We start from the raw sequence: 20,981 nt of genomic DNA, 5'->3' as shown, positions 1-20,981 counted from the left end.
GTTCTGCTCCAGTTTTGGGAAGACAGGCATTCTTATTACAAAACCAGATCTCTAAGGAATTTGCTGCTTTTGCTATAAGTATATTGTGTTAGAGATACCAGGCCTGTGTGTTCACACAGTCGCTGCACAAACCTGTATGCCCACAGGATTTAGTCCTCCTTCATGCTTCTCCAAAGGAAGCCTCCCTCAAATCTTACAAATGGTTGTCAACCATATAGCAATCTGATTGCATACATAGAACCGCCCCCTGTTGCCAAAAGCTTGGGCAATTCCCCTGCAGCAGTATATATATTGACTTTCAAGAAAGCTAATAGGTGAATGAAAGAGTATTAAAAAGTTACACTCAGGAGAGAAAACCCACTATCATTCTCCCTTGTCTTTATCTCTTGAATGACATTCGGTTTAAAGGAATAATTGAGCTTAGTCCTTTAACCAAGTCAAATATCCTTCTCCATCACTAAGTGTTTTAATTCTCTCTGCCCATGGAGAAGCTTTTCATTTTCTTTCTCTTCTCCTGCCTCAGAAAGATAGATGAAAGGATATTTTTCCCTCCCTGATATCCAAGTTCCACAGGATTTACATCCTGGGAAATATAAATGTTTTGACTACAGTTTTCAGGAAATATGTCCTTTCTCTCTCCTGCTGCTTATTGCTGACTTACACTATTTCTATGGATCTGCCATCTGTACATGGATAGGACAAGTTCTCAACTTCAGCAAAGATTTAGTGCAACCTCAAACTGTTTTGAGAGAGAAAATAGATATAAAACACATCAAAGATTTAAATTAATGTATGTGGATATGTTAGTTTCCTGGTGTCCTTATATATAGTGATGCTTTAAAAAAAAAGAGAGAAACAGGACTTGCCAGTTTTTATAGTGCTTAAAAAAGAATTCAAACGTTTAAACTGGGCTGCAAGCATTTGTGTTTGAATCAACAAATAGTTAGATGTCTCTGGCAGCAGTAAATGCTACCCAGCTGGGAGTGTGAAGTCATATAACTCCATCTTGATTATTCCCTGAGAATTCCAAAGGGATGTCTGCTATTAACCATAGCTGATAATGTCACTTTCACAAAATTTGCTGTGGCTTTTTTCCTGGCATAAATAAATATGTTTTAACTGCCTAGAAATTCTACTTGTGAACGGGAGAAAAGACAGAATAATATTCGGGTATGTTTCAGGTGGAAGCCAAGCTAATTGACAAACTGGATAGCCTGATGTCAGAAGGCAAAGGTGACGAAACATACCGCGAGCTCTTCAACAGTATGTGAGTAATATGTTTATCTCACGTTGATTCTGTTCAGGGGTTTTGGTGTCAGTACTGAGCCGCTCTGCACCGCTGTAGCTGAGAGCTGCAAAGACAGCTTGGGTCTCACAGGAGTGCTTTGTCTTTGTGGAGTGAAATAAAGGATAATTGCCTAACTCTGGCGAATGGATCTTATTATGTTGATGATTAGACATGTCTCCTTATTTTAATCTCTGATTAGGAGAGGTCGCATGTGTTACATAACAAATCTCACTTTTTTCACGCCTAATAATTTTAAAACCATTGCTGCAAGATAATGATTTTAAGTAGGGTTATGAGTGGGAGAGGAGAAAGGAATGTGATTGTAATGTTTGTATGCACTGCTTTCCAAAGCAAGATATCCTTGGCTGATTTGCTGTTGGGAAAATTAACCTAGTTTGCATCTGTTCTTCAACACCTGATTTCATTCATTGATACTGATTGTTCACTTAGCATGAATTGCTTTCTAAAATGCTTCTTATAAGAATATCACAGAAGCAAATCACTTTTAGTAAATTCTGTGTTTTGGAATTGCATAAAAGATAGAAAAATTGTGGAGTGCTGTAAAGGGACTTTGAGGTTGCTTCTACCAGCAGAATCTATTCCCAGTCACAGGATGAATTGCTTGTACCAAGTATTCATACACTGTGTTTAAATGGCCAGAGAGGACACATGAGAATGTTTTGGTGCTTTGAGATTTTACTTCTGGCACTTGTTCCCTCTATGACTTTCTTAGTCATTTTCAGATCTAGTGTATATACAAAGTGTTTCTTTTTGAAGGAAGAATTACCTCACTGTGTTTGGAAAATGTTTGCAATTCTTTCAGAAGTGCAAAAGAACTCACCAATGCATTTTGTTACTTTAAAAAATTGTATTTGTTTTTATGGCCAAGTATCACCTAAAACTAAATGTCAGTGCTTTTAATTTTGATGGACTAAGTGCAAACTTCCATAATTCATTTTATGATCATTAATTTACAACAGTAGAAATATTAATATATATAGGTTTGAAGAATAATATTCATGACTGATAGGTTAGATATATTTCAGCTTTCCTGATTTAAAATCATTTTGAAGCTTTCAAGAAAATTATATTGAAAAGAAAAGAATACAGATTTCATGTGGTGGTGATGGGTGATAAAACACATTCTTTGTACTAAACCCTGAACGATATCATTTTTTGATACTGTAATTAAACCAGAACTTTTAATAATTATTCACCAAGCCCTCATTCATTGTAGTGTGTGGAGCGTCAGTCATGACAGCTGGAGTTTAGCAAGAATTCTGATTAAAACCTCATCCAGTATAAAAAATTGCTTTTGAAAACTGCTCTCATTTTTGTTACTAGTTCTTGGTTTGAACAAAGAACAAAATGAGAAGGACTCATTGAAATGAATCTCTTGAGATTTGTGATTAATTATTTATAACAAATTCATAAGATTAATAAACACATAGTTCTACAGTGTCTCTTATCTACTTTAATAAAGGCCTGATAGCATGCAATTTGAATTGCTTGTGTATAAATATGACTTTGAAATAGAAGATGTACCTTGACATTAGAATCAAACCAATAATTAAAATATTAAGCCTCTATAATTAGAACTATTTTAAGGTGCCTGATTCATTCAATGGAGATTTTTATTCTTTTGTTGATTTTTAGCATATTACTAGATATGCTACTATAAATATTTTTCTTTCATGCTTTTATGATCAGCATATTGGGAATAAATCAAATCTAAAGTGATAATTAAATATCGTTACTACTTGGGCTCAGGAAAAAAAGTGAAACTCTAACTTTATTTCAGGAAACAATAAAATGCTTTTTTGGCCATAGAAATCACAATGAATTAGTATAATCACAGCAAGTCACTGCACACATTGTGAATTACGAACACATGCCGTTATGGTTCAGGTTCTCATTTGTTCTATGTAATTCATGTCTAAAACTTCTTAAAATTTGTTCTGAAACCGAAAAGCTAAAAGTAACTCACTGCTTTCTAAATTGTAGATCTTGCCAAAATAGCACCCTTAGAGTGAGACTTCAAATTTGTAGGGTACTTTCCTTCCTAAGAACTTGACTTAGCTTTTCCTAACTCCCAACATTATCTTCAGTAATACATTTTACATCTTTTAATGAGATATACTATTTTTTATAACACTGAAATTGCAAATCAAAGACACCAATGTGAAATATTCAGAATACAGTATCAGAACTAAATTCTGCTTCTCCTAACTCCGCTTGATTTACTGATTCAGTGTTATTTACTGAGCACTAGCATATTCCAGATACTCCTTCGGGGTTGGGGATGCAGCAGCGACCATGCTAGGAGCACACAGCAGGGCTGCCTACATTCTTGGAGGTTCTAAAGGGGCATTCCAGAAGAAGTAACATCCATCTCAGGGCTTTCCTAGTCTTTCACTCTGCTTTCTCCTGAATAGCTCTCAATAATTCAATCAGACTCCAAATTATTTCAAAGTTCACTATTTAATGATCACACATGTAATTACCATTTGGAGACTGAGAATTCATTATGCAACTTCATGCCTGAGTGTCTAACTCTTCTCTTTGGATTAAGAAGAGCAGGCACAGAGACAGGTGTTATACATCAGAGTTGTGGCCTCAACATAATCCTGTTATGATACCAAGAGAGGGATCACATTTCTTTCATAGATCAAAACCCTGGTGATCAATGTCATTCTTCAGGACCATGACTTAACCTGCTTCCCAATGTTAGAATCCCATTACATGTATAACCAAGCAGCTTTATCAATTTGCAATGAGAAAATCATTTTTCACTCTTATTAGATGGGTTCAATGTGAGCATATGAGTAGTATTATTGAGCAGATGACAATACCCAGTCTCACCCAGGATACCTAGAAAGACGGTCCTCTTCTTGCTGATAACCTCTTCTCAGTTTGTGTCAGATAAACTGAGAAATGGCAAGGAACAAGGCTGACTGAGAGTGGAGATGAATTGGGTTCTAGACTGGGTCCTAACATTTGGTCTGGAGTTAGTCAAGGAAACAGGCTGTGCAGAGTTCTGCCTCTTCTTACAAAAGGATTATGTAGCTTTCTTTCCTTACTGCATAGGGAGGCTGTGCAAAGTAATGAAGCTCATGCCCATCAAAGAATTCTCCATGTATTTTTAGAATTATTACTTAACTTGAGTTCTTTGTTTTCCAGCCTCTAAAGTATATGAGGTGTGGGCTGCCACTTGGGGAAATTTCTGCATTACTTTGGCAGGAAGATTTTCACTTGAGTTCCATACCAATGTGCCATTTAAGCTTGAAACAAGTGCTATTCTAGCTTTTTAAAAGAAAACACGCCGGGCTCCATGGCTCAGCCTGTAATCCCGCGCCTTTGGGAGGCTGAGGTGAGTGGATTGCCTGAGCCCGCCGGTTCGAGACCCGCCTGGGCAGCGAGACCTCATCTCTACAATAAAAATCAAAAAATCAATCGGGTGTGGTAGCGCATGCCTGTAATTCCGGCTACTCGGAAGGCTGAGGCGGAAGGATCGCCGGAGCCCAGCAGGTCGAGGGCTGTGGTGGCCGGGAGCGGCCACTGCACTCCAGTCTGGGCAACCGAGTAAGACTCCAACTCAAAAAAAAAGAAAACACATCTAGACCAATGAGGAGGCCTTCCCCTGGAAGATTAGTCAGGACAAATTCCATTCCTTCCATATGCAGGCTCTACCTTTAACCTAGGAAACAATTGAGAATAAACCAGAAGCACAAATGACCAGGGATACACAGGCAACAGATGAGGAGACAAGACAGACTGCTGGGCAATAACAAGAAAAAGAAGTGGAGTGGTTGAGGGGTGGGGAGAAAAATTGGGAGAGAACATAGCCACAGACAAAAGAAACTTTGACAAAGTAGCTTTTTTCTTCAGTGTTTAGTTTTGAACTAAGTATATACATGATATGCTTAGATTTTACTTGTAAGCAATGTTTTCTATCTTATTCCTGAAACCAAGATGAAAGGGAAATAAGATTTCGGACAGAAATGATGATCATTAAACTTGGAGGGGTACCCTCATGTTGCCACGCTTATATTCTTACTTTTATCTTTTGGGGAAAGTTCAGCCATAAAGCCTTTGCCAAGTACATTGTTAATGTGTGGAGAGGTGGGAGTGAAAGTAGCACAGATCCTAATGATGATGATTGTTATTATTTTGTGTTTACATAGTGCCTCTGCTCCAAGGTGCTTAGGATTAGGGGAAACGTAGGAGGAAAGAGATGTGGTTCGGTACTTGTCATCAATCTGCTGTAACAACCACATAGAAAACCCTCTGTGATTAATGACAAAGTGAATGAAACTGTTGAGTGAGTGCACAGATAGTACAATATGTATTGAGTGGGCAAATGTTAAGTGAGAGGAAAAAAACGCAAAACGTCATACCGTCTGCACAAGGATTTTCCTGTAGCAGTTGCATTGCAGTAAAATTGCTTGGATGAAGATGCATTCTACTGAGAGGTAGGAAAACATTTTTATGTGAATAAAACAAGATCTAACTTAGAAGTAAACTTGGAGGTCCTCCTGTTTTCGCTTTTTGCAGTGTTATTTATGGGGTAAGGCGTAAGCCTCTGTTAGAGTGAGAGGGAAGCTAGGGAAAAAAATGTCTTTGAGCTGTAAGGTGCTTTTATATTTCGCAAATATGATTATATGCATATGTTCGTATTTTATGACTTGGATAATCTGAAAATCAATTTGCTTTGTCAATGCTTCCTGGATTAGAATTCCACTATTTGGTCCCTATCCTAGGTAAGACATTGTTTGCAAATTGTGCTACTTGTGAGAGGTTGCAGTGGTTGCTAAGGCATTTAAGGTACTGATGAAAGTAAAATGGTTGTCATGGTGACTGATAAAAATAAATGTTGAAAATGTCCTGGGTTCTTTCTTTTCCAGTCTACTAAAGAAAATTGAGCGGGAAACATGGAGGGAAAGTGGCGTTTCTTTAATTGCTACTGTAACCCGCCTAATGGAGAGGTTGTTAGATTACAGGTAAGCCGAGTCGCACTTTCTCCAGATATGCCGCGCTCCGGTTAGAAAATCAGATAGTTAGAATACAGTCAACATTTCACTTAAGTGAATCACTCAAAGAATTGGTAACCAGACCATGGAACTGGTGCTGTTCGGTAATGGACTTCTAATTCTAACTAGCTCGTTCAGGGTTTTAATTTTGGGGTTTTTGTTTTTTTTTAATATTTTCTTTTCTGTTTTGATTTTTCATAGTTCTTTCAAAGTCTTGCTGAATTGAGAGGATTCTCAAAGTGACTGAGAGTCCTCCCCCCGCAAAAAAAAAAAAAAAAAAAAAGGAATCTTTTTTTGGTATTTAGACTCACTCACTAGAACCAGTAGACTGTATCCATTTTAGAGTGAAGACAATGTAACTGAGAATTGTACAAATATGCTTTTCTCTTTAAAAAGGAGGGGTCTTACACTTACACTGTTACCTTTCATATACCTGTTTTTTATATATATTATCTAAACTGTGAAAGCCAACCATCCTACTTAAACACATCGTGGTTTAGTTTGGTTTTGTTTTACTTTAGGAATGAAACTCATTCTCCTTGTTAATAGCCAGGCTTACCAGCTACTTCTCACCCCTCTCTAGGAGGTGTCAATAACTACCTTCACTCTTCTTGCTTCCTGAGCCCCCTGTCCATTGAGAAGGCAGCACAGTCCTGACATGGAAATGAAATTCTTGAAGAAACTGGTGCTCAGCAGCCTCTGATTCCCCAACCTCACCAGAGACCCTTCGTCCCTGGAGCCTTTAGCTTGCAAATTGCCTCTGATTTCTGACAGTACTTTTTCCCCCCCCTGCATAAAAAAGAACAAAATGTGTTTGCCCTAGGAAGGAATCTTAAGCTCTAACTATTGCTTTTTGTTTGTAGGGACTGCATGAAAATGGGAGAGGTAGATGGCAAAAAGATTGGCTGCACGGTTAGCCTTCTGGTTAGTAAACTCTTGCCTTTTTTCTCCTTTTAGCCTAACAGTTGTGTTTTTCACAGAGACACTGTGTTTTGTTTGTGTTTAATCCACAATGTGCTGTTTCTTAGAAGTGTTTTTAAAAGAAGCATAGTGAGCGTCAGCTTGAATTAAAGCCCAGGAAACTCTCAACCCTGAACATGAAAGAATGCACCCACTCTTCAGCCCACAGCTCTAACAGGAGACCCCCCACGGGATCCCAGAGTGAGGCCATCAGGTTGTCTGGTTGCACTGCCTTACCCTCCCAGAGTCTTTGGTTGCTCTCCTAGGAAAAAGTACCATGTCCCTATGATACAGGTCTTTTTACTTCCGAAATGTGGCAGCTTCTTTCTGTCCTTCTTTTCCTTTCTCGCGGTTAGATATGCATTCTGCATTTTACTAAATGAGTGATCTCCTCTTTTGTGAACAAATGGCAGTTTTCTGTGTAACATACCAATTGTCACTCTCTAGCTTTCTTGCAAATTGAATTTATAATAGCCCCATTGTTAAGTTTTGCATTATAACTGGAATGACCAAGCAAGACATTTTTGAGAGTAAAGTTCAACATGATGTAAGGATGATAGGCTAAACCAAAATTGTCCTGGCAAACCAAAATTTATATAAAAGCCACACAACTAACTATTAAATAGAATGCTATTCTCACCAGAGAGCAGAGGAATGGTCATACATTTAGATCTTTACTTTTTTGTATTTTAATACAAGGCAAATGAATGCTTTTGATAATTTCTTTTAAGCAGATTTGAAGTACAGAAAGATATGAAATCCAGGAAGCTTTTTAAAAATAATATAATTTATGTATATATTCTAGAGTTGTGCGGTACAAGTGAGGATTTACTACATAAGTAGGCTGCGCGCAGGTAAAGTTTGGGCTTTTAGGTGTCCCTCACTCCCCCTGGTAATAAACCAGGTACCCTTTGTGTTGTCACATGCCCCCATCTTCTTCCCTCCCTCCCTCCCTCCCTTCCTCCCTCCTCATCCCCCTTCCCTTCCTCTCTCCCCTAAGGAGGATGTTTTAAAATCAGATTTGAATATCAGGAAGAGTCTAGTTCTAACTATGTGAACATCATGTTTCTTTTTCTTACATTTTGTAGACTAGATGAGTTCTCACCATCTATTCTAAGTACTTGCATAGTCATTCTTATTCTTACTCTGATCCTTTTTCTCCCTCACAAGCCGTATTGTTCTCTACTTGCCTGTACCTTGGGAAAAAAAGTTTTGGTTTTTTTTTTTTTTTGCCTCCACTTTGATCCTGTCTTTTCTTAGCTCATCGGTTTCTGTCTTTTGGTTTTGTTTTGTTTTGTTTACTCCTCTCACAGTCCCTCTTCAAAGCTTAGAACTTCTGCTTTCCTGCAACTGGTTTTTTATGTTCTCCTAATTGCTTGCCGCCCTGCTCCTCACCTCTGAGTCTATGACTGTCTCCATCTTTATCACACTCACCACCTCCTCCACATCTTTAATCTAATTCTTACATCTCCACCTCCAGTGTCAGTCCCTAAAAATAGCGGGACCTGAGCATCCTCTATCAGGCCACATCTTGTTCACATATTATGCAGTCTCTTCCGTAATTTTTGTCATTAGTCCCAACAGTTACCTCCAGGCCATCACACCAAGCCACTGGGTCAGCCAGCTGACCTCTCCTCTCAGCACTCACGTCAAGCTTTGAACATGGTTATTTCCCCTTTTGAGTTTCCTCGCTGTGTTTCCCGTTTCTTGCCTGCTTTTGCCAGCCTGTTGTCACAGCCAAGACCCTCAGCCTGAGTTTCTCCCACGTCCCTATATGTATGTCAGTGTTTTGAAAGAAAGGCCGGTTCATATCCTTCTGAAACAGACAAGATTGGGCACATTCCCGGTGGAATGGCCAGAGACTCAGTTTGTCTCCTTTCCCTGGCTCTAACACAACTCTAGACACAAGGTCTTATAAAAAACCTCAAAGCAAAGACTTATCCTTTTCCCAAGAGAATCCTCTCTATTGTTCCATCTTCTTTCACAAGGTTCTTCCATTTAAAGGTAAACAAATAAATATAGACTCCCAGACTCACTGTTCAATTGGTATAAAAGAAGAGATCATTTCCTTGGATGCAAAAGTAAATACTCTGCCCTAAATGTGTTTACTCTAGTTTCCCAGTAGGAATAAGCCAGAGACTTAATATAATCAGTGGCCCCATCAGTAATCACTTCAAAGAATGTATCCTGATATCTTTGTACTGACCAAGAATAGTTCTTCTAGAAAATATTAACATTTTGAAAGATGTACATTGAAATTATTCAAACTGGCACAAGAATACTTATTAAAGGACCATATATATCACCTTAATGCTAACCTTTTTGACTTCTACTCCATATGGAAAGTTCCTTATGTTTTCTAGTAGCAATATGGTTCTCTTCAACTACTCACTTCCTCTTAGAGATTTTTCTTAACTCTTTGGAAAGGTCAATTTCAGATTATCTTCAGGAGACACTCTGGCATCCCATACAAGATCGAAGTTAAACTCTGGTGTAAAATTGGTAAAAATGTGTAATATTTGACATGACTAATACTGGGAATTGTAATTATTGTTTTTTGTTTGTGTGTCATAAGTTGTGCCAGACATATGTGAGAGATTCTTATCTGCTAACTGGAGATATTTGTTGTTTTTTTTTTAAGTAGAACTGTTTATTTAGAGGATGATCGCTTATTTTGTTCTCAAAGCTGCTTCTTACCAGAAAGCTATTAGAGCAAATCATCCTTTAATAATGTAAAAACCTGCTGTGGGGTTGTAAGACTTGTGTTTATGATACAACAATTCTTGCTAATTAAAATGATTTGGGTTATAATAAGAGAGACGTGAATAGAATTATTAGCTTTTTAAAGAATGCCAAGATTACAGGAAACAAGAGGAAAGGGGGAGGATAAGGGTATAAATTGAAAAAATATTTGTTTATGATGCCTTCAACTTAATATCAGAATCTCAAGATTAGAAGAGTCCTCAGATTGAAGTGTGGACACCTGTTAGGTAGTGGGTAGAAAGTATATTTGATAGAAGATCCTCAGGCTTCAAACCCAAGTACACATTCAGCAGCTACAATGGCTAGTTTTGTCTCTTGCCAAAGCCCTATCTAACTAATCAGCTTCAAAATTTTTTTAGAATTCCTGGCCTTTCCTTCTTAGAAAAGTCTGTCACTCTTTTACGTCAACAGATTTATCCCCCTATTACTAACTTTCCCTTCTTTTACATACCAAGTAGCATCAGTCAAAATAGCAACAATAAAGGATAATAGTAGTTCAAGTGTCTCAAGCAGGGATTTCATAATGCACAATGATCTGCTCACCAAATGTATCTGATTTGGAGACACACAGCATCACGTTTTTACTGTAATCCAATTTCATTTATATTCACTCCTGTTTTACTAAGTTCAGTGAGGACTGAAAGGGACTGGCAGTAATGGGTCACTGCCAGGAAAGGCTGGCATGAAAGGGACTGGCAGTAATGGGTCACTGCCAGGAAAGGCTGGGGCATATGGCACTAATATAAGGGTGCCTGATCCCAAATCAGGCGAAGTGAGGATCAATGGGAAGCCCAAATTTCACCTGTATGATGATCACTTATGTACCTAACCCTGAATGGTACCCCACGTCTTTAAAATTTTTAAAAATTATACCATAAAAATAAAATAAATTTTAAAAACTTTTACAAGAATAAAGAGTACTTTAATTTACCCTCTTTCACTTAATTCTTCGGGGACTTTTACGTTGTTTTTATGCATTCTTACCGATAAGTCTCAGAGACTTTTTCTTTGGAGCAAAATATCTTTGAAATTTAGAATTAAAGAAACTGCCCTTTGAATATCAATCAGCAAATTTAATATAAGAGTTAAGCTGTTTCATATATATATAATATATATATTATATTTTTTTTTTTCTTTTTTTTTTTTTTTTAGTTGGAGTCTCACTCTGTCACCCAGGCTGGAGTGCAGTGGCATGCTCACAACCGCTGCAGCCTCGACCTGCTGGGCTCAGGCGATCCTTCCGCCTCAGCCTTCCAAGTAGCTGGAACTACAAGTGTGCTCTACCACCCAACTTATTTTTTTACTTATTGTAGAGATGAGGTCCTGCCAAGTTGCCCAGCTGGTCTTGAACACCTGAGCTCAGGCAATCCTCCCACCTCAGCTTCCCAAAGTGCTGGGATTACAGGCTTGAGCCATCGTGCCTAGCCAATATTTTAATATTTTTAGTTGAACTGTCTGTCCACTGACAATTAAACTCACAATAAATAATAGACAATAACAAAAGAAATATGAATCAGTGGTAATAGCTGAAGATACTAGCTTATCTGGTAATTACTAGGAAATGCTTAACAGAGGCAGTGTTGAATTGAAAATATGTCACTGGGCCTCCTTACTTTATTTTTAAAGAGACCTTACATAGAAAAATGTATCCATTCTCTTGGCTCAAGACATAAAACTTTAGTAGAGTAAAAGGCAGATATTTGTAGACCCCTGACTATTGAGGAACTATCCATACCTCTACTCTTTTTTGCAGAACTTCTATAAGACTGAACTTAACAAGGAAGAGATGTATATACGCTACATCCACAAACTCTATGATCTGCATCTCAAAGCACAGAACTTCACAGGTAATTCTGTCTTTTGGCTTAGATTGGAGGATGTGGGTGGGACACTGGTGTATTACATATGATAATGCTTGTGCTCTTTATAATTTGAGCTGAAGACTCAAGAATTTCTACTTTAAAATTTATTTTTAATTGAATGTGTGTTTCTAAATACTCCACATACATATATATCTCATGTATCATATATATTTAGGTTTGTTGACTATATTTCCGCATAATTTTTTTTTTTTTGAGTTGGAGTCTCACTCTGTCGCCCAGACTGGAGTGCAGTGGCCGCTCCCGGCCACCGCAGCCTCAACCTGCTGGGCTCCAGTGATCCTTCCGCCTCAGTCTTCCGAGTAGCCGGAATTACAGGCATGCGCTACCACGCCCGGCTGATTTTTTTTTTTTTTTTTTTTTAATTGTAGAGATGAGGTCTCACTGCCCAGGCGGGTCTCGAACCCGCGGGCTCAGGCAATCCACTCACCTCAGCCTCCCAAAGGCGCGGGATTACTGGCTGAGCCACCGAGCCCGGCTAATTTTTTAGAAGTTGCTCTTGGGATTACAAAATACATACCCAACTTTTTTTATTTTATCACTTTCAAGTTAAATATGGGAACATCACAACAATATAGATCCCATTATCCTTCCCACTTTATGTGGTAGTTACCACGTGTTTCATCCACATTCATTGAAAGTCCCATTAGATAATGTCATAATTTTTGCTTTCAATAGTCATGCCTATTTCAAATAATTTAAGGGGATAAAAATAGTCTGTTCTATTTACCCAGATATTTGCCATTACTGTTATTTTTTTCTTCATCCATGAAATTCTCAGCTTCCCTCTGTTATCATTTTTGTTCAACCTGAAGAACTTCTTTTAGTATTTCTTTTAAAGTAGGTCTGATGGCAAAGCATTCTCTGAGTTTTCCTTCATTTGAGAATTCCTTGTTTCACCTTCATCCCTGAAGGATATATTTGCTGGATACAGAATTGTAGGTGAACAGTTCTTTTGTTTCAAGACTTTAAAATATTAATCCAGTGACTTCTGGCCTCTGCAGTGTCTAATGAGGAATATGCAGTCGTTTAAATTACTCACCTTTATGAAATATGCCACTTTTTTCAGGATTTTTAGGACTTTATCTTTGGTTTTCGGTGGTTTGACCGTTACATGTAGGGGCATGGTTTTCTTGTTTGTTTTTTTTGAATTGGAGTCTCACTCTGTCACCCAGATTGGAGTGCAGTGGCCACTCCTGGCCACCGCAGCCTCAACCTGTTGGACTCTGGTGATCCTTCCACCTCAGCCTGCCAAGTAGCCGGAACTACAGGCGTGTGCTACCACACCCAGCTAATTGATTTATTGTAGAGATGAGGTCTCACCAAGTTGCCTAGGCGGGTCTCGAACCCTTGGGTTCAGGCAATCCACTCACCTCAGCCTCCCAAATTGCGGGATTACAGGCTGAGCCACCGAGCCCTGCTAAGGGCATGGTTTTCTTTAAGTTTAATCTGTTTGGGTTTGAGGAGTTTTTTGGATATATGAACTTATTTCTTTCACTAAATCTGGGAGGTTTTCAGGCATTATTTCCTTGCATATATTTTCTGTACCAATCCATCTCCTCTTTTTGAGATTCTACAACGGCATAAATATTAGACTGATTAGTATTGTTTCTTAAGTTCCTGAAACTCTATGTATTTTTTTTTCAACTTTTCTTCTTTCTTTTTTTCAGATTGATAATTTCTATTGACTCATCTTCAAGTTCACTGATTCTCTTCTGTCACATTACTCAACTATAGAACCTTTCCAGTTTAACTTTTCCAGTTTAACTTTAATTTTTATTATTATATTATTCAGTTCTAAAATTTCCAGTAGTTGTTTTCTTTTTATAGCTTCAATTTTTTTGCAGATAACTTCTATCTTTTCACTTATTCAAGAGTGTTCACTTTTACTTCATGGTTATAATAATTGCTTTATAGTCTTTGCCTATAATCCTAACATCTGTGTCATCTTGGAGATGGCATCTGTAAATTGCCTTTGTCCTTGGCGAGTTGTTTGGTTTTCCTAGTTCTTTGAAGGTCAGGTAATTTTGGATTATATCCTGGACCATTTGAATTTTGGTTATGAGACTCTGGATTCTGTTAAAATCTTCTGGGAAATGGTGACTTTTTAAACATTCTAACAGACAGAGGTCTTGATTTTGTTGATCCATTTGTTCATTCTACACTTGTACCTTGGATATGAGCCTAAGACTTCATATATAGAATTAACATATTCCTTTCTTGAACTTCCTCCTCTCTGTGATCCTCCTGGTTCTTTCCATTTCCCCAGGACTCCCTTTCCTAAAACTCTGGCTATAAAGCCAAGGCTTGATCCTCTTCATACCATGATGCACTCCCTATAATTGGTCTTCCTATGGGAAAAGCAGAAAAAGAAAGGAACCTATAGGAGCCGCTACTGCCATTGCCATTGCCACCACTGCCACCACAATTTGCAGCTTTGTTCTAGGACTTACTTAGGCACCAGAAGAATCTAAAGACCTCCATCTTAAAAGGGGTCCTCTTGCTAGTACTTTGACTAAAGGAGCTCTTCTTGGAGCTTTTTCTGTCTATTCCCATTTGCAGTGCAAGCAATAGAGAAGTCTAAGCCAGGAGATATGGGAGGCAAAAAATAAAAACAGAGAATGCAACAATGTATTGTTATTCTTTGAAACTGGTTTTCTTTCTTAGTCCACCTGCTTTTTTTTTTTTTTTACTTTTCAGAGTCCTTCGATAGATGTGTTGTATATTCTGCCCAGGGTATTTAGCTCTAAACAATGGGGAAAATAGGGTGGAATGCACTTACTCCATCTTAACCAGAACCAGAACCTTTTAATTAGATTTTGGAACTACAAATCTTGGTATTTTTCCAAGGAACTCACAGTATTTTTCCAAGTAACTCCTGAATCATGGCTCCTCTCCCAGCTTTAAAAGAGTGAAGGAATCCTTCCTGGAATGGTACTTTTATTACCAGAATTTAATCATGCCTCTAGCTATGGTCCCACTATCTCAATTAATAGCATCACTGTTCACTCAGTCTGGAGACCCTGATGTTGTCTTTGATTCTTCTCTTCTAAACTTCTTCTGAACAATCATTCATGTTGTTCTACTGATCCTAGTTCCCACTTTTACTGCCTCAGACCTTCATTATCTTCACCTGGACTGTCTCTTAACTATTACTAGATGTTCTGCACTCCAGTCTGGGTGACAGAGTGAGACTCCAACTCAAAAAAAAAAGTTTGCCAACCCTTCTCTTGATATCACTCTGTTGTCAGTTTATGTGGTCTGCAAAATAAACTTTAAATGTTTTAATCAAGGTCTGTCATAATTGAAGTGCTTATCTGTCCGGCCTCCTCCTGCCACTTGTACCACGTATTTTCTTTTTATCCTTCAAGATCAGCTCCTTCATCATCTTTTCCATGAAGCCTTCTTTCTCCTGAAGTTCTCTTTCATCTCATTTTTTCACCAACTACATGAACTCTTCTCTCATAGGCTGAGTTGATTTTTCCATCTCCTTTATCCCATTGCATTTTTCCAGATATTCATTAAAGCACTTATCACATTGTTTTTATTAATAATTGTATTTATATATTGTGTAAATATACATGCATGCATGTATAAGTATTCGTGTATAGATGGATAGATGGGTGGATGGATAGATGGGTAGATGGATGGATAGATGGATAGACAGATAGATAGATAGATAGATAGATAGATAGATAGATAGATAGATAGATAATGTTCAAGGTGAGTTTCTTGAGGACAGCAGTGATGTTTTCTTGTCCTTAATTTTCTGAGTTCTTGGAATAGTGCTTAGCAATCTGAGATTTAAATCAATGCATTACTAATGAATGTACTCACTAATTAAATTTTCACACCTGGTAAGCAGATTTTTTGTTTCAATATTGGCAATTCTTGAATCACAAAGGAACAACTTAGAGACTTTTTAAAATTTTAAAGTCCATAAAAATAGAAATGATAGAGGGAACTGAGGACAAGCTATTCCAGATATGTAACAGATATATTTTGGTTCTCTGAAATAAAGTCCAAATTTGTCTGATTATATTCAGAAATGGGTAAATCTTTTTTCTTAAGTTTGTTTACTCAATTTGCAGTCTTTATTTTCCCCAAAGTCATATGAAATAAGTTATTTTCCCATGTAACATTTTATTCTTTTCTCTTCTGTCCTCATTTTTGTCCTTGGAGAAAGTGAAGTTGATGGGAAAATTTTTCTATCCTTACAGGATTCTGTTCAAATGACTTAACCCTTTTTCAGCCTTTTGTGACAATGTCCTCCATTGCTATTCATTCAAGTTGTTTCTTTTTGCATATTGATGTCCTTACTATATATTTCATAAAATGGTAGAATGAGATGTCCCATATTTAATAATATGGTAGTGCCTTTTGTTCAATTATAAATGTTTTTTAAAAGATTGTAGAAAATCTTGGAAGTGAGTCATTCTTCCCTCTTCAGTACATTTTGTCTTCTCAAGATGCAGAAGAATAAACATACAACATATTACACTAAAAGATTTGCAATTTGTTAATTTGTTCGAAATCAGCTTTGTTGATGTGTTGTTCATACCTTAAGGTATATATGTTTTATTTAATTAAAATTTTCTACAGCTTCCTCTGTGTACACAATTTATCTCAGGTATATATTATCATTTTCCCAAATCAAATTCTGAAACAGGTATAATTTGTCTTTACAGCTTTCCCATGCCACTGGTCAGTCATTTGTCAGCTTCACCTGATAGCCTGCTGATGCCTCCTTGTTTTCCCAGACTTTCGCAGGGGCAGCTCACCCACACTTGACATTCAACTCTCCCTGAACTTTCCAAGGGCAAGCCTGGCAAGCCTGACTGGGGAAACAGTTGGGGCTAGAAACTTTCATTGTTCTTTCTTTTTCTTTTCTTTTTTTTAATAATTGCAGTAAAATACACATAGCATAAAATTCACCATTTTTATCATGTTTAAGTTCATTCTTTGGCATTAAGTACATTTATATTGTGCAACTATCACCGCCATCTACCTCCATATTCTTTTCATCTTCCCAAACTGAAACTCTGTACTCATTGAACTCTAACTCCCTATTCCCTCTTGACAAGACAACCACTATTGTACTTTCTGTATTTCTGAATTTGACCTTCATTGCCATTTAAGTCACTCCTTGTGGGTAACTGTGGAAAGGCTATCCTTCAGTCCTCCTAAACCTACAAATGATAAGTTAGTCTCTAGGGTATTTTCTGAGTGCTCACGTGCTGGGGGGAGACACAAAAGAAATTAGAGAAGATAACTCCTAAGCTAGGTCATCAGGAGAAAGCAGGAGTTTTCGGCAGCTGGGGTTGGGGGGAAGGCTTGAAGGAACAGGCTGAGGGGTCCCTTAGGTGCAAATCAGCACTGTATGATAAAGGGAACCAGGCTTGTTTAGATGGCAAGAGCAGAGAGTGTGGATGAGGGAACAAAGATACACATGGGGTTTCCTGAGATGCTTAGCATTTATTTTAAAGATGTGTGGGGAATTAAACATCAGGAAATCATCTCAGAGGATCTCAGTGAAAACTAGATGGCTGTTCAAGCTACAGCACAGATCTGAAGATCTGATGATTGTCATTCTTGTAAAGTCAGAGTAGTCTTCCATGGCGAGCTGTGTTATAGCCATTCAGCTCAGTTTCTGCTTCCAATGGTTACTGAAGCTGTGTAGTGTGGGCTCTCTCTGTCCATCTCGCAGTCAGTCCCTGCAAGAAAGAGGCCAGTGAGTGCACAAGCAACAGGAGGCACCCCTGTCCCTCTGGGTAGCTTTCTTGTGCCCAGATGCCTTTGCACCAGGCTGCATCTTGCTCGTCTCTCCAAAGCTGATGATGGGGTCCAGGGGCTCCAACTGTGGGAGCTGGAGGCTCAGCAGCTACTGAGGCTTCTTTAAACAGATGGTTGGGCTCCTCTCACCTGTGCTCTGTAGCGGCACAATGGGAAAATGTGGGTAGAGAGGCCAGTAAGGACCAAATCATAAGCAGCCTTCTCCGTCACTTTAGAGGCCTAAATTTATGGTGTTAGCTACTGAGAGTCGTGGACTGGTTTTAATCAGGGGAGCAGCATGGTAATTTGCATTGAAGGAAGTTCATATTGGTAACAGGGTGCAAACTGAATATAGGGTGATAAGAGACTGCCAGTGGGTTGTGAGAGCTTTTGCAACAATAATTGAGATTGGAGAGTATATGAGCTCACTAAAGGTAATTGAAGAAGAAAAAAGCCAGATGCTGTGTCTCATGGGACTTCTTCACTGAAAAGGCAAGAGGCAAGTGATGGCAACCACGACCCTTCTTATTACAACTGTCTTTTTTACATGCAGATGGCCAAATCATAATATTAGAACTTAACACATTACTTTAGGGCTTTATGTGTAGTTATCCTTAAGACAAATAAAGGAAGAAAAATAATTACCATTTATTGATACCATCTTAAAAGCTACTACAAGGGTTTTTGTTGTTGTTGTTTGTTTTTTCGTCAGGGTCTTATGACAGGGGACCCCAAAAACACCAGAATTTATTTATTAAAAATTATGAATTTATTTTGACATGTTTCAACTTCAGTCACCTTCAAAGTATTCACCGTTTGATGCACTACACCTATTGAGACACTTTTTCCACTGCTCAGAAAAGTTTTTAAACTCGTCGATTTTGGTGACTTTTAATGCCTCCTGTTTTTTGTTTCAAAAGCGTTTCCCTTTGAGAGCTTTTTTCATCTGGGGAAACAAGGTGAATAGGGAGGGTAGGGCATGGGGGTCATGCCATTTTTGGCCAAAAACTGCTGAAAACTCAGCATGGTGTGAGCAGGTGCGCTTGCAAATTACCCATCATGAAATGGGCAAATAGGTTGACTGAATCTTCAAAAAAAATTCACTGAAGTCAAATACAGCCTCTCACAGCTAAACTAGCTGGTACACTGATGCCGATGGGTTCCTAAAACACCTAGTGGTGGAAGCCTGTACTACAAGGGATCTGCCCTCCAAAAGATAATTCTGGTTTTTGTAGGGTCTTCCATCATACTTTGTCACTTAGGCTGGAGTGCAGTGGCACAATCATAGCTTACCACAGCTTCAGCCTCCTGGGTTCAGGTCATCATTCCACCTCAGCCTCCCAAGTATCTGAGACTATAGGCACATACCACCAAGCCTGGCTAATTTTTTAGATTTTTTTCTACAGACAAGTGTTCACTATGTTGTCTCAAATTCCTTGGCTCAAGCAGTCTTCTCATCTTGGCCTCCCAAAGTTCTGGGATTACAGGCAAGAAAAGTCATTACTAGGTCTTTTAAGAGGTAGTGTTAAATGGCTCAATAACATCCATGTTTGTCCATTTTTATTCAATTTTGTAAATGAGCTGGCTGTTAAAATATTAGAAGAAAAGCTTATTGTATTCCTTCATCAATGGCAATGAATTCTGGTTCCTATTCTTGATCTATTTGCTATATCAACGGTTCAGGAAAAGAAGAAACCTGAAGAATGGCAAATATTCTGTAACTACACTATCCATCTGCCAACCATGCTTAAATCCACAGGTTGCTTGTTCCGTCTGTATATATACAGAAAATCACCCCCTTGCTTATTTCTACAGGAAATCCAATCATATCAAGCATGCCATGATTTCAGTAGTCTTCACTGAAGATTTGTGGGGTGAAACAAGGGGTCATATCACACAGCCCACAACACCTTTTTCTCTCTCTCAGCTCCCTCCCTCCCTCCCTCCCTCCCTCTCTCTCTCTCTCTCTCTCTCTCTCTCTCTCTCTTCCCCCCCATCCAAGACATCCACCCTTATTCTGTCACTCGATTTTTTTTGTCTTTACTCAACTCCTCTCTGGCTTCTTTGCCCCTTCAAAATTCTGCCTATACTCTGAACCCCCATACACACCAGTTTCAATTTTTTATCCCTGTGTTATCCAGAAGAATTTATTTGCCTTTTTTTCTTCCTAAGCATGCCCTTTTGAAGGGGCTTATAGTCCCCAAAGGACTTTCTAAGCGAACTATCCTTGCACTCAAAGGCCTGTCTCCCCTACATCTTTGAACCAACAACAAGAGATCCTTGAACATTTTTATTCTGCCATGGCATGCAGATGTTGTAGGGAAAACAAAAACAAAAAGCAAAAAAATAGAGAAACAGAAAATACAAGGAACCAAAAGACTGAATACAGATCTCTGATAATTCCCTCATTCAGGGGAAGCCACCATTCATTTTTTTCCAATGTCTCTGAAACTGGCCCGTTTGAGGGAGTATGGTCTGGAGTCCTGCCTGAATTTGTTGCCTTCCCTCCTGGCTTGCAGAAGCTGCATACACCCTCCTGCTATATGATGAGCTGCTGGAATGGTCTGACCGGCCCCTCAGGGAGTTCCTGACTTACCCCATGCAAACCGAGTGGCAGCGCAAGGAACACCTGCACCTCACCATCATTCAGAACTTTGACAGAGGCAAAGTAAGTGACCCTGTCCGACCTGCAGTCCCTCCTGAGGTGATTGTGTTGGTGTCCTTTTTCCTTTCATTTCTAGTTTATGAATGGCCACTCCTTGAGCAGGCATCCTCACTTTGTTGTGTTTTTTTTTTTTAAGAGACTATGTCTAGCTCTCTCTCCCAAGCTGGAGTGCAGTGGCATGATCATGGTCACCATAGCCTTGAACTCCTCGGCTCACGCAATCCTCCCTGCTCACCCTCCTGAGTACCTGAATTATAGATGAACACCACCACACCTGGATTTTTTTTTAAATAGAGACAGGATCTCACTTTGTTGCCCGAGCTGATCTGGAACTCTCGAACTCCTGGGATCAAACGATGCTCTCGCCTCAACCTCCCAAAGTGCTAGGATTACAAACACAAGCCACCATCCGTCCCAATCCTCACATTTCAATATGCATTTAAAACACCCAAAAACTTGTTAAAATTCATATTCTCAGGTCCCACCCCTTATTCTGATTAAGTAGGTCTGGCATGGGGTTGGGGAATCTGATTTTAACAAGGACCCTAGGAAATTCCAATGTGCATGAACTTTGCATTACACTTTTGGTAAACACTGATCTCGAGGTTTGACACCTAATGACT

At 38.7% G+C, this 20,981-nt stretch overlaps 1 protein-coding gene across 1 annotated transcript in view; it reads left to right on the top strand.

Moving 5' to 3' along the window:
* DOCK4 (dedicator of cytokinesis 4) overlaps positions 1 to 20,981 on the top strand; it is a 534,984-nt gene that overhangs the window by 473,805 nt on the left and 40,198 nt on the right. The window contains exons 32-37 of the mRNA XM_021715022.1: positions 1,182 to 1,267; positions 6,022 to 6,048; positions 6,193 to 6,288; positions 7,182 to 7,242; positions 11,795 to 11,888; positions 20,213 to 20,361. Coding sequence (XP_021570697.1) covers positions 1,182 to 1,267; positions 6,022 to 6,048; positions 6,193 to 6,288; positions 7,182 to 7,242; positions 11,795 to 11,888; positions 20,213 to 20,361 — 513 coding nt within the window. The remainder of the gene's footprint in view (positions 1 to 1,181; positions 1,268 to 6,021; positions 6,049 to 6,192; positions 6,289 to 7,181; positions 7,243 to 11,794; positions 11,889 to 20,212; positions 20,362 to 20,981) is intronic.

The sequence above is a fragment of the Carlito syrichta genome, unplaced genomic scaffold (genome assembly GCF_000164805.1).
Source record: "Carlito syrichta isolate Samal-C Ts95f unplaced genomic scaffold, Tarsius_syrichta-2.0.1 Scaffold306577, whole genome shotgun sequence".
Lineage (NCBI taxonomy): Eukaryota > Metazoa > Chordata > Mammalia > Primates > Tarsiidae > Carlito > Carlito syrichta.
Note: the sequence above shows the minus strand (reverse complement) of the source record. Positions and strands in the feature narration are given on the sequence as shown.